The sequence below is a fragment of the Ostrea edulis genome, chromosome 1 (genome assembly GCF_947568905.1).
Source record: "Ostrea edulis chromosome 1, xbOstEdul1.1, whole genome shotgun sequence".
Classification (NCBI taxonomy): Eukaryota; Metazoa; Mollusca; class Bivalvia; order Ostreida; family Ostreidae; genus Ostrea; species Ostrea edulis.
In genome coordinates, this window is record NC_079164.1 from 2,581,452 (window position 1) to 2,596,117 (window position 14,666).

A 14,666-nucleotide genomic window follows, 5' to 3' on the forward strand; every position below is an offset into this window, starting at 1 on the left:
TTTTATTCTTTGTTTCCCCGAATCCCATGGACTCAACATTTATTCACTGCAACTTAAATTGAAAAATATATGAAATGTATATAGTAGATAAAATTCAATTGGTACATTTTTATACCCCCCCCCCCCGCAAACGAAGTTTGGGGGGTAAACTGGAATCACTTTGTCCGTCTGTCCATCCGTCCGTCCGTCCGTCTGTCCGTTTGTCAGTAGACGTAATTTGTCCGAAGTTTATTTCTAACACCGCTGGACATATTTCATTCAAACTTTATGCACATCTTCTATATATTATCTAGTTGTGCATCTCCTATTTTCATTGAAATATTTTAACAGTTATAGAAGTTACGCACATTTTCTTTTCATTTTGGGGGTTGCGCACTTTGTCCAGAGTTTAATTCTAATACCGTTGAACAGATTTGATTCAAACTTTAATCTCATCTTATATATATAATGTAGTTGTGCATCTTTTATTTTCATTGAAATATTTTAACAGTTATGGAAGTTAGGGACATTTTCTGGTTTAGAAAAGATTACAATAATACCAATACTTGAGCTAATGTCATTTATTTACTGACAAAATCAATGACAAAATAAAGTTGGCATAACATAATGATCTTTAACAAAGTGAATATAAACTAAAGACTAGAAGAGTTGACCAGGGATTTGCAATCATACAGCCTAAAATATGCCAAAGAGTATTCATTGTTTATATTAAGCATGTTTTTAATATTTCATGTACTGCTGTACTGTAGAATATACACTTCTGCATTCACATTGACTGCCCTGTAGATAATGTGAAAATATCCAATGTGCTTGCATTAGATAATTCCCACCATCTTATATGTCCCGCGGGGGTATTAGTCCATTAGGACAGTTCTAGTTAAAGATATGTTTCTAAAGAAAATTTTCAACATACATACAAAAAATCCTGTAATGAAAATGACCTTATTTCTTTCCATATCTAGCTTGAATTTCATGACCAATGGAAGCATCTTATCATACGTTTATGTACTCATTTGTTTTATGAACTTGGTGAAATATTACAGTAGTTCAGATCCTAAATTAGAACATGGTAAATCAGGACAACTCGCCCTTAATAACCACATTTCCTTTGGTACTCATATTATGACTTCTCGCAAGTGCAACTACATAGTAGCTTAAGTACATACATATGAGCAAATCCAGAATTTTCCCCCACGGAAGTGTGTGCCACTTCATGCAATTATTATCAATGTTCACAAGGGACTAACTCAAAGCATTTTACCTTGGATGGTGGCTTCCAACCCTTAATGCACCCCACCACCTTAGGGATAGAAATAATTATGTTTATTCACTGGTCACTTGGGCTATCAATTAAAATTTTTACTGGTCAAATGATAACGGTTACTGTCCCATCGGACCAATGGATATAAAAATGACTGGCACAATATTCATGATTAGGCCAAGCATCAACAGCTGGTTTAAAAAACATTGTAATTTTATTTTTGACTTAAAAAGTCATAAAATAGTTGGTGTCATCTTCGCGTCGTCTTTCTTGTCAAATATTGAAAGTGTAATGTCACTGAATTAAGAAAGCATCACAAAGTACACAGCTCATTCTAAGGCTCTTGCAGCTGAAAATGCACATTGTTGGATATACGCCTCGTGTGGCTCGTACCTTTCTGTAAATATGAGGAGAAATCATCCAAATCAATCTCACACAGAGTTGTATTGCTCAAGACACCTCGCATTCTTAAATATATTAATTTTGTGAATTTATCTACATTGTGTCACTTCATAGTATAACTTCACAAAAAAGTGAATTTGCATGCATTAAAAACCTGGATGCTCATACATAAGTACGTCTAATATGTACTAGTCCAATCTTTGAGATTTTTTGATAAGTATTGAAATTTAAAGTACCTCGCCTCAAGGACACGGTTTTTTTTTTTTTTTTTTTTTTTTTTTTACAAATCACTAACTCAAATCCATAATTTACTGGCCCTGGACCATCGGGCCATCAATTATTTTGAGCACTGCGGGCATCTATATGCAAACCTGACATAGCCTCTGTCAATAGAAATAAGATACTTAATAATGAAAAAGAAAAAGTATTGTAAGGAAAATGGCACAATTTTTGATAATTATGATCTTTAACATATGTCTACCTATTAACAAGACAGCGAGTATCTGGGGAGTTTATATAATAACCCTCAAGTAGCAGTGACTCTTTTTATAAAGAGGACATTAGAATAATAATTAGAATATTGTTCGAATCCCGCTTACGCCAGTAAGTGAGGAAGTTTCCCAGTTTACTTTCGGAAGGTCGGTGGTCTCTTCCCAGGTATATCGTACATGTGTTCTCTCTTCCAGCAATAAAAACTGGGCGCCACCAGATAACTGAAAACATTTTGAGTGTGGCGGAAAACATCAATCAATCAGTCTTGAGAGCTTGCTGTACTCATTTTAATGAGAGAAAACTGTGCAATATTGTTGATTTCATGTTATGGGTCATGTCAAACCTATAAAACTTATGAAAACTTTGCAGATATAGTGTTATGACGATACATCAACACCAAGACTGATTTGGCAGTTTTTGTCATGGCTTTATATATATAGAGCAAAGTTTTGACAATAACAACGGTGCCACGAGTTATGGCAAGTGAGTATACAAGGTGAATCAATGACAAATATAAACACCAATAATGTACAACGACAATGAGCTACACCGACTTTGTCAACAGTGTATGGCATAGCAATATCAATGAAAATGAGAAAATGACAGAAGCCCAATTATTGGCCCTAGACCATGGAAAACAACAGAAATCTAGGGCAGGCTTGAAAGTTCAAAATTCGGCCACATGTCGACGAGTACCTGCAGTGAAGCAAGGTGTGCATAGCCACATGCTGCAAATTTTGGCCACTGCCATGACGAACTGCCCAGTATGGATCAACTGACCTCAATTAACTGCTCGAGGCGGAAAGTGCTGAACCCCCTCCCTAATAATAGTGAAAAGGCCCCCCTGAATGGTGTTCAGGAATATAGTTTGACCAATGTCAGTTAAGTGTACCCCGTCTCGAAACAAGACCGGGAAACATGATTTGAGATCAGGGTACGAAATATAACCCCCACCCCGTTTAATGATAAATGCACTCATTGCACTATTTATTCTCTTGTGGGACATTTCTGCTGAATTTAATGAGAACATATGACGATAATAAGTACGAGGCAAGATATCAGACCAAATGAATCTGCAATTTGGCAATAATTGATAAAGTATAGACATAGTTTGCTTCATAAATCTTTGCAATTGTCTAAGTGACATGGTCCCGATGCTATTACCACCGCAATGTAACATCAAAACATCGGGAGGACCAAACTGAACAACTAGCCTTTGGATCTTAGATTCCATATGCTCCCAGGGCATGCCCCTCTGACCAAACCATCTAATGGCAATGTTCTTGGATAGTAGGTTGAGGTGCTGATTACCAAAATAGGGTTTAGTGTAGTTGCATGCATGATATATCAAAGATGATCCTACTATCCATACGACTGTGTGGATACCTGCAAACTTAACATACTGTTAGTGACCAGTATAATGTTGCAAGCACCAAGCCTATAATGACAATTCATACACGAATATACGATTTAACTGCGTTAGACTTCCATCTACCCTTAATTTTGATATGTACTTCTGGGACCCCGAGAGATGCATATGGGTTGCACCCCCTATTCTAAATGAATGGGATTTAAATGTATATGTGTCGACTTCAATGAACCGCAATGCTTTGTACAAGATTGAAGTAAACTGATAAGAAGTGAGTGGCTTACCGTTTAGGTGGAGTAATAAAGGGCCAGGTGATGTTGGTCTAGAGTGCAGATAATGTTGTAACGATTGAAATAGTGTAGAGGTTTCATGATTGAGGTATATCTGAACAATGGAACCCACTGCATACTGATCAGTCTTCGAACCCCTAATACGCAGTTTGATTTGGTTCTTATAGAACCCAAGATCATGAATGGAAATTGCGTATGAAGTGTTTGTAGAGACTGTTAGCTCGCTAACGCTAAGTAATGCAAAGAAGGCCAAATGAAAAGCAACAGTAAACAAAGTTGCCTCGTAATAATTTTTACAGACTGAAGGAAGTGCCAATGTAACCCGATTTAATAGGGGCAACGAAATAGGTGCCCTTATGTGCTTTAATGGGTTTAAACGATGCATGCCTTCTAACATCTTCTTAACAATGAAAACTTTAGTTGTGTCTTCTTTACCTTGAATTTGCAAATGGTAACTTAGCCCGCTTAAGTAGCATTTTGCTGTGGAAAATGATATGTTCTTTGCTGATAGATAAGCTAAGTAATAAACAATTTGGTCCACAGAAGGTGGCCAAAAGGATGGAAAGCTGTACTTAGACCGAAATTCTGTAAATGAGTCTAGAGCCCTGCTATAAGTAGCCGCGGTGTTTTTGGAAACTACTACTGCTAAAAGTGCTTCTATTCGATACTCAAAACTTGCCATATTGCTGGAGGTATCCGTGACGGATATTTCTCTGCCTGTGGGGCAAGGGATTTAAAGCGGTCCCACTGAAAGCGAGAAATAGCATCAGCAATGGAATTCCGACATCCAGGAATATGAACCGCTTTTATTTGTATATTGTGTCTTAAGCAGAGCAGCACTAATGGGCGTACTAACTGCATGACCCTTTCGGATTTGCTCGATTGTGAATTTAAGATGAGGACCAAAGCCAAATTGTCTATATGTAGTAACAATTTCTTAGACTTAAAGCTACCCGCCCATACCCAGAATGCACACAGAATAGGAACTAACTCGAGGAATGTTATGTCTCGGAGAGAATCCCAGGTACTAGGCCACTTAATAACAAGCCAACTGTTGTTGTAAAATGCACCACCTCCGCAAGATGCGCAGCTATCCGTAAATAGGTTTAACGCAGTATTTGATGACCATAGGAGATCTGGAAATGGAGCACGGCCATTGAAGTTTTCAAGGAAGTCTAACCAAACCCTTGCATCTTGTTTCATTCGTATTGTGACACGAAGTCGAAAGTGTGGTTTACGGATACCAATGGTAGAATTATAAAATCGATGGTTGAATGCCCGACTACCTGGGACTGCCTTTGCAAAAAAATTTAAAGAACCACACAAAGACTGCATTTGTGTAAGTGTGACCTTCTTGGACGACGATAAATAGACCAAGGCTTGTTTGAGCTCAATGCACTTCTGTTCAGGGATGAAGATTGTTTGGCTAATTGTGTCAATGCCCAAACCTAGAAATGTAAGTTTGGTAGTTGGACCCTCAGTTTTTCTGTCATTGATTGGAACCCCGATTGCTCGACAAGTTTGTCTGAAAACTAGAGAGAGGTTATAACAATGATCAGACAAAGGCTTACCAACAAACAAGAAATCGTCGAGGTAATGAATAATATTACTGTTGTGTGATTGGGTAGCTACTATCCAATGTAGTAATGCGGAAAACTTCTCAAAAGTTGCGCAAGCAATAGAGCAACCGTATGGCATGCATTTATCAATGAAGAATTGATCACCTACACAAATACCCAACAAAGAAAAATCAGCAAGATGTACTGGTAACAACCTAAAAGCACTAGATAAATCCATCTTGCACAATAATGCCCCCTGCCCTAACCTTTGAATCATTTGGATAGCCTGATCAAATGATGCGTAAGCAACTGAACACAATTTCGGGTCGATAAACTCATTTACACTATTTCCAATTGGAGCAGATAAGTTGGTGATTAGTCGCCAACTCCCATCTTGTTTAGGCAAAACCCCAACTGGGTTGCACCTTAAATTTGACAAAGAGCGATGGTGAAAAGGACCAGCCATACGACCTAAACTAATTTCTTTATGAATTATCTGGAGTAATTCAACCTGATGCTGAGTTGCAGATTTCCAATTTTTTGCCGAAACCAAGAGTCTTAATCCTGTGTAATTTAAACTGAAACCGTGCCTAAAACCATTCACAACGTGCTGGACTAACTGAGTATCAGGATGATCACGAAGGTAATTTTTCAAAATGGAATGATTAATGGGTGTTGAACCTAGGTCCCAAATTTCTTTGACGTTGATGGGAATTGGATTGTGCTCGGGTGTTGAAGGGACGAAAATTGTGCTGACTTAACGGTTGCCTGGGTTGAGGGTTGAGGGTTGGATGTTGGGTTTGGGATGTTAGCCTGAGGAGATGGATTACTTTGATTGACCCAACAATGTAGTCTAGGATGCGACTTATTACAATACATGCACAAGTGGAGGTAATTACAGGGCTGGCGAAGGCATGAACCCTTAAATAATTCAATGTAATCTCGGTTCCAAATTTTTTCCTTGATTGTTTGTTCAATGTGAACGGCCAACTCGTCGCCAACACTAACTAGTGGTGCTATGACAGGCTCATGATAAGAGTGCATGGTATTGGTAACATTTCCACCTGAAATTTGTTCTCCCCTGTTTTTGTTAATTGGGAAGTTAGTCATAACCTGTTGATGAGGGTCCACAACTGGCGGAGTGCTTAGAGGGATGACTGGCAGGCTAGGCTGAGTAGGGAGGTCAGTGGCCATGTGAGTTGTCACCGTTGTAGGTATGGCAGAGGCGTGAGCCGTCGTCGTCCTGGATGCGGCTCCTCTTGTCCCAGCCGCTGTGCCAATATATAGAGCGTTCCTGGCCCTCCGTTTAACTCGGAGCATGATGAACTACAGTAAACTTTTATAAATTATATATACATGTATCTGTTTATATCTATAATTATATCTAACCTCAGTCAATATAAAGGAAATTGTAATTAATACTTATTAATTGATAATTAATAGCTCAATTGTAAATGAAATTGAATTTGCACGTTTTTTCAAAATGGCGACGGCATGAGGCATGACCGAAACTCAGACGCAGGCTTAAGCAAACATCAGGAATTCAATGCAGCATCATCGAACTAAAAACGAAAATTAGGGACCTACCGTACTGTCCAGTTTTACCTACAGTATACCTACAAGTGAGACCGTTGTTGGTGTCGACAAGGATACGCCTTAGAGATTGCCTGCAGATTCGGAATGTTCAACACGTCTTAATCGTAGCAGCTACAAGTTGGAAAAGGAAACTTCCTCGTTACGCATGCTCTTATAAGCATGCACTGAAAACGTGCATGTCACTCTCATTACATGAGAGTTATCTTTCTTTGTATATGTTGATGATGAGTTGCTGGTCGGCATAAAAGAAGTGAACTCTAAGGAGTTAACTCTGATTACTGACTTCTAGCAAGTGCAACTACATAGTAGCTTAAGTACATACATTTGAGGAAATCCAGAATTTTCCCCCAAGGAAGTGTGTGCCACTTCATGCAATTATTATCAATGTTCACAAGGGACTAACTCAAAGCATTTTACCTTGGATGGTGGCTTCCAACCCTTAATGCACCCAACCACCTTAGGGATAGAAATAATTATGTTCATTCGCTGGTCACTTGGGCTATCGATTAAACGTTTTACTGGTCAAATGATAACGGTTACTGTCCCATAGGACCAATGGATATAAAAATGACTGGCACAATATTCATGATTAGGCCAAGCATCAACAGCTGGTTTAAAAAACATTGTAATTTTATTTTTGACTTAAAAAGTCATAAAATAGTTGGTGTCATCTTCGCGTCGCCTTTCTTGTCAAATATTGAAAGTGTAATGTCACTGATTTAAGAAAGCATCACAAAGTACACAGCTCATTCTAAGGCTCTTGCAGCTGAAAATGCACATTGTTGGATATACGCCTCGTGTGGCTCGTACCTTTCTGTAAATATGAGGAGAAATCATCCAAATCAATCTCACACAGAGTTGTATTGCTCAAGACACCTCGCATTCTTAAATATATTAATTTTGTGAATTTTTCTACATTGTGTCACTTCATAGTATAACTTCACAAAAAAGTGAATTTGCATGCATTAAAAACCTGGATGCTCATACATAAGTACGTCTAATATGTACTAGTCCAATCTTTGAGATTTTTTGATAAGTATTGAAATTTAAAGTACCTCGCCTCAAGGGCAGATGTTTTTTTTTGTTTTTTTTTTTTTTTACAAATCACTAACTCAAATCCATAATTTACTGGCCCTGGACCATCGGGCCATCAATTATTTTGAGCACTGCGGGCATCTATATGCAAACCTGACATAGCCTCTGTCAATAGAAATAAGATACTTAATAATGAAAAAGAAAAAGTATTGTAAGGAAAATGGCACAATTTTTGATAATTATGATCTTTAACATATGTCTACTTATTAACAAGACAGCGAGTATCTTGGAAGTTTATATAATAATCCTCAAGTAGCAGTGACTCTTTTTATAAAGAGGACATTAGAATAATAATTAGAATATTGTTCGAATCCCGCTTACGCCAGTAAGTGAGGAAGTTTCCCAGTTTACTTTCGGAAGGTCGGTGGTCTCTTCCCAGGTATATTGTACATGTGTTCTCTCTTTCACCAATAAAAACTGGGCGCCACCAGATAACTGAAAACATTTTGAGTGTGGCGGAAAACATCAATCAATCAGTCTTGAGAGCTTGCTGTACTCATTTTAATGAGAGAAAACTGTGCAATATTGTTGATTTCATGTTATGGGTCATGTCAAACCTATAAAACTTATGAAAACTTTGCAGATATAGTGTTACTGTGCCCTCACCATCAAAAACAGTAATTAAGAAGAGAGAAATTAGAAGTCCAGGAGTTTTGGAATTTGGGAAACGCTCGAAAGCCTCAGAGGAGACAGATACATCTACTGTGTTAGTACCGGCCATTTTGACAGCATTACTGAGATCATAAAGAGAAAAGGCTTCCATCACATTCCCAGTTACAAGGGTGATGTATTAAAGGTGTTCAAAGATTTACAGGAAGGAAATGTGATGACCCTCATTCCAAAGCGTACATTTAAATGTCAAGGTTTCACAGTGGATAGGAACCCCTTCCAGAATTCATTTGTTGGATTATCAACTTTGATACACCAACATACGCCAAGACAACCTTTCATGCGACTAAGAGATCCACATGTTTAAATTGAAAACTGATATGACACAGTGCTAAGTTTGTGCATGTTATCAGTTCTTTTGTATGGCAACTTTCTGTTTCTTTCTTTCAATGCTAAGTTCAATCACCCTGTTGTACATCATTTATCGTATAGAAACAAAGTAGTAAAAAACTTACAGAATCAGTGAAGAACAATTCATTAAAACCAAACCTTGACCTAAATTTCCTCTTCTAGGGGAATAAATAACACGTCACGCTAAGCATGGATTTGTTTTTAAGCATGTTGTACTGTATAGTACATTTTTAATGTGCTCATTGGTTAGCGTAAAGATAATTAGCCATTGTTACAGTAAAACATTTAGTTATCCTTTGATGCATGTTTAAGTATACCAGGCCTATCGATGCACACGCTAGTATCATACACCGGGACTTAATATCTAATGATTCTGTAACTTATCTCAATTCGTAAGAGTATTTTGATCGCTTTTCAAGTACAGATATAACACGGTTTTACTTTAACCATGTGATACAACATCACAGTGCAGACTGCAGAGATTGTGAAGATGTGACCAGTTAACTTGTACAACATATTGCAAAAGTTATTTAAGCTAAAATAAATGGTTCAAGTGTCATTGTTACTTTATGTGATTTATTATGTCAGTGGTGAATCTCAATAGAGACAAAAAGATATTGCTTGAAGTAACAAGTAGATTATAATGAAGAAATTTGATGTCAAAAGGAACTGAATATCTTATGTGCACTTATTTTAGTATATTAAACACTTCGCGCAGTCGGAGCTGATGTACTAGTATTTTGCATGTTCATGATTTCTTCTGTGTAATTAAAATTTAATGGTTGATCCACTTGTATCCACATATATGCAACCAGATCTAACATCTACTTTTAAGGAGGTATGCTACACCAGAGAAATTTGATATTGATGAAAAAAGGGGGATATACTGTAAGTGGTTTTAATTTCGCAGTGCTAAAAGTTCGCGGTTTTTCATATTGGTCTAATTGCGGTGGTTTTATTTTCGCGGAATTCAAATTTCATTTTTGATTACTGGTAACTGTTCAAAACGTATTGTTTCATACTTGCAAAATGATTGCGGTTGTTTTAATTTCGCGGGAAAATCCCCGACCGCGAATATAACGAAATTAAAACCAACGCAATCATTTCCCCATTTACAGTATGTACAATATTTTGAAATTGAAAACTTTCAAATTTGATTTTGCAGTTTTAGTTGAAAGCAATCTTGAGAAAAATTTAGAACCCCTGCTGGACTAAACATGCAATCTACAGTTCAGCAGGCAATGTGCTAACCTACTGAGCTACTCAGCTAGGCAAGAAAGTTTTAAATGAAATGACAAAAATTGGTGATATTTATATTTTCATCCAGGTTTTAAAAGAAAATCAGCCATTATGACGATGTAGAGTACCTCCTTAATTAAATATATATTTTTTTGGGAGAACAAGTTCTTATAATTCAGTAACAAAGAATACATTCTCCATAAACATTTGGTGAACTGTAGGCTGTTAGAATGGCTCATGATTCTGTAATAATTGGTGTCCATTAAATTAGTGATACAAACATTCATGTAGTTGAAAAAACAGGATATACTTTATAGCCTTCAAAGTATAAGTTTTACATTCTACAGTTCAGTTGTATATAAACTAGATATCATGCTGATTAGAAATATCACAACAGATCACAACAGCCAAAATAAAATATGTGTGTTTCCGGTTTATCGACCCTAACAACATTTTTTCTACCAACCCTCAAGATTTTATTGATATATTTATATATATATAATTTTCAAACTGGAAATATTTTGCTGTTTGTGTTCAAGTTTTCTGATCTACATTTTGACTACTATTGATCGTCAAAGTATTTTAAAAGTAATTGTATTTGTATATAGACATGGAAGCGTATCAAAAACCAAGATTTAGAATTAAATGTTTTAACTGCTTACCCTACATAATTTTTGGGGTAGTGAAGTAGGAAACACACATATAATTTATTTTGGTATAACTTCAGATGTTATTACCCTATCAAATCGTGTATTTCTTCATCAAAAGAATCATAATACTTTGTCTCATCACTATCACTGTCTGGCGCAGAGTACACATTAGCAAAATTGAACATTTTTTCGATGGGCAGTAGTTCACATTTATTGCAAGAACATTTAACTGCACAATTATCGCAACAAGTGTTATGTCCCAAAATATTTTTTCTAATTTCTTGTATTCCCTTGTCATTCAAAAAGTTTTCTAGAAGACATAGTCTACGGCATTCCTTTGTCACAAGAATTGTCTTGACAGATTCATCCGCTAATCGTTGGTGATACGAGTTGTAAACAATTAACGCAACCGATGCCACGTTGTCTCTTTCTACTCTTCCAATTTCCTGTATAAGGTCAGAACAGTTTGATTGAGCTCCAAATAAAACCACACTGTGGAATACTGTGGCATCTATTCCCATGCCTAAAGCACTTGTAGAAATCAGGATACGAAGAGAACTGTTAAAGTCTTTCAGTTAATTAACAATGTACTCTTTCTTAAGGTTTTCTGTTTTGAGTGGTATAATTCAATATTTCGGACACTTGATGGCACTTCTTCAATTAAGTAATTGTAATGTTTTGATGCAGCATTAATTGAGGTACAGTAAATTATTACCCGTGGAAATTTCTCTTGTAATTCTTGAAGAGAATCAATTATCCAAAACATAGAGGTCTCTATATTGGTTGATACCTTAGTCACTGATAATTTGATGTTTGGTTTGTCAGGAGAAATGATGATTTCCACTGTCCCATCACCCAGATGTAGACAATTTTTAACACGTCTAGCAATTTTTTTCGTGCATGTTGCAGACAAGGCCAACAAATTTGCATCTGGAAACATGGACCTTATCTCCCCAACGTGTCCAAACCATTTCCTAAAAGCATCTTTGCCATTTTCACTTAGACCCCTGTTAAAGCAAATATATGAACAAAAAAAAAAGTTTTAAGGCAACTTTCAGCTGACAATCTTATTTAATTTGATTGTAACATCATTCCTTTATAATTTAAACCTTTTTTGGGTCACCTTTACAACTTTGTTTGCCCTTCTCCAGCCATAATGGTAAAAAATAATATGCCTGACTCGAAAATTTTTCCCCCTACATCATGTGTACATAAGTCAAGTCTTAAAACAATGACAAGTTTATTGATGAAAACAGAAAATGTTTAGCAAATAATATATAATAAATGTAAACACAGAAGAGAAACTGAATGTGATCATTAAATTAATTGATGCAGGGGGGGGGGGGGGTGTTGGGGGGGGGATGGAGGGAGACAATATTCTGAAATTCCACAAAAATGAAGAAAAGGGTAGAATTTGGGTGTACTAAGTACATAGATTGATCCAACATTAGGGGGGATGCTTCCAGACAAATTTAATTTTAATGGTGCAAATCAATCAAGAATTATTGGTCTTTATAGTGTACATAACTTTTACTAGTCATTTAAAACTAGACTTTAAAACAAAAATGCATTTACCATGTTGCTATTGTATGAAACTCGTCAATAACAATAGTAGTAATAGCATAGATTCTCTCCATTCTATGTCGCCAACTAATGCCTCTGGGGAGCCATACACTATGTTTACTGTTCCTTCCAGTATTTTTCTGTCGCTTTCATCACTGGACCCTTCAAATATATATTTTAATTTTTATAATATACCTGTTCTAATTGTTTTCACATGTTGTGTAAATACAATCAGGTTCAACACAATCTGTATATATTTAGCTATAAAGCTGTATGGCTAACAAAAACTACTTGAAACAGCTTGATTTAGTTATTTCATATTTTTTATCAGATGGATTGGTAAGAGCATAAAAATTAAATTTTACTGAGTGAAAATATTTCATCATTGTACTCCACAAAACACATTGTGAAAAATACTTCAACTATGTATAAAGATGTTCCAAAATATATTCCAACTTTATGGCTATGCCATTGCATTTTAGAAGTTCAGTCTAAACTAGCGTAATCAAGCCATTGCAAATAGCTTTGAAAAGCTATATATGAAAATTGCAGGATATACGACATGGCGTGAATAACATTCAGGCACATTAACCTGATAAATAATACATGTCCTGTCACGGGTCGCAGTTATAAAATATTTGGAAACCTTTCCTGCAAAACCAATAACTGCATATATCTCATCAGTTGCGATGTCTGCCAGAAGCAGTACATAGGGGAAACAACAGACCTTCGCAGACGAGTCAACAACCACCGGTCCTCCATCAGAACCAAAAACGATTTGCCAGTAGCAACACATTTTAATGGCAATAACTACCGATGGGAAGACATGACAGTAGTGGTTATTGATCATGACCCTAGTTGGTCAGATACCGAAAGAAAGCAGAAGGAAAAATTCTGGATGCACACGTTGAAGTCATTTGAACCGCATGGTATCAACAAACCTACTGACTTCACCAGGATGAATACGGGCTAAACCCTTACTTGATTTTAAGCTTCATCTAGACCTACTCGTCTGATCATGTCCCTAACAGTGGTCCAATGACAATTTTGAACACATTTTTTTTCTTTTCAATTCTGTTTACAATCAGCTCCCTCCCCCTTTAATTACTTTAATCTTCATAACCGATTGCTTACATGTAAAACCCATTTAACAGTTTCCGTGATTCTATGTTTTTTGCACGTCTACCCTAGACATGATCAGTACGGGAATGTCTGATGTTGATTCAATGTCTTAGGCTGCTTATTCTTTGTTTTTGTTTGGAGTTGGTCCATTTTGTTAACTTATTCAAACTTGTTGTTTACATTATTTTCTCTCAAATTTTGTTCATTTCTTATTTCATTTTTATAGTGTTCATTCATTTACATAGTTTTTTTGTTGTTGATTTTTTTTCTTATCATTATCTTTTATCAATTATTTATTCTTAATGTATAGTTAAGATAGAAACTCTCTGGGTACGAGTTAGCTTTACTATTTGTCAACGTAATTGGGTTAACTCGTTCCACGTGAGATTAATGAAGTCTATTTTTATCACTTCGTACATTTTGGATCAACTCTTTGGACGAATAAGGCATGTCCTAATTCGCTCCACTTTTAACATTAATTGGCAAACCTTAAGACCAAAAAAAAAAAAAAAAAAACCAACAACCATGTAGTATGCGCTGTAAATACGTTTGTAGATTAGTGTAGGTATAATGCTAGATGTATTTGTATGTAATTTTTATTATTCTTCTCTGTTGATATTGGCCACATTATGTAATTTGACAATCTGGTTGTTGTTCGTGTTGTTGGTCATCTTAGTGCTTTATATATATATATATATATATATATATATATATATATATATATGAATGAAAGGCAAATATAACGAATTGTAATAAATCTCATAACTCCTATAAGCAATACAAACTAGATAGCTTGACTAACACGGATCCCTGGACACATCAGGTGTATATTCATATGTTGATTCAACATATCCAAGTAAACTAGAAAGAAAAGACACCAGACACCACTGATTCTTCCATATCTGGTCAATATTTGAATATTTATGTGCACAAAAATGTTAACGGCAAACTGAAACTCAACTTAATGATAAACAGGATGACTTCAGCTTCTCTATCGTCAGCTTTCCT

At 36.1% G+C, this 14,666-nt stretch overlaps 1 protein-coding gene and 1 pseudogene across 12 annotated transcripts; both read right to left on the reverse strand.

Annotated features, from left to right (window-relative positions):
- Nucleotides 1-542: 542 nt before the first annotated feature.
- On the reverse strand, nucleotides 543-7,096 carry LOC130050610 (uncharacterized). Of its 12 annotated transcripts, none has more exons than XR_008798937.1 (3): nucleotides 6,994-7,096; nucleotides 6,438-6,699; nucleotides 543-1,658 (listed from the first exon to the last, which is right to left on the reverse strand). XR_008798937.1 is itself a non-coding variant. In XM_056150855.1 (3 exons), the coding sequence occupies exons 2-3, from the start codon at nucleotides 6,691-6,693 to the stop codon at nucleotides 1,997-1,999; spliced, it is 306 nt and encodes a 101-aa protein (XP_056006830.1). In that variant the 5' UTR covers nucleotides 6,694-6,699; nucleotides 6,994-7,092; the 3' UTR covers nucleotides 1,692-1,996. The 12 variants fall into 12 exon arrangements, 4 of the variants coding, with proteins under 4 accessions (XP_056006830.1, XP_056006839.1, XP_056006842.1 ...); XR_008798948.1 differs by having other exon boundaries at nucleotides 6,438-6,709; nucleotides 6,994-7,092; XR_008798942.1 differs by having other exon boundaries at nucleotides 6,979-7,092.
- Nucleotides 7,097-11,544: 4,448 nt separating this feature from the next.
- LOC125664912 (ATP-dependent DNA helicase RecQ-like) lies at nucleotides 11,545-12,705 on the reverse strand (annotated as a pseudogene).
- Nucleotides 12,706-14,666: the final 1,961 nt, after the last annotated feature.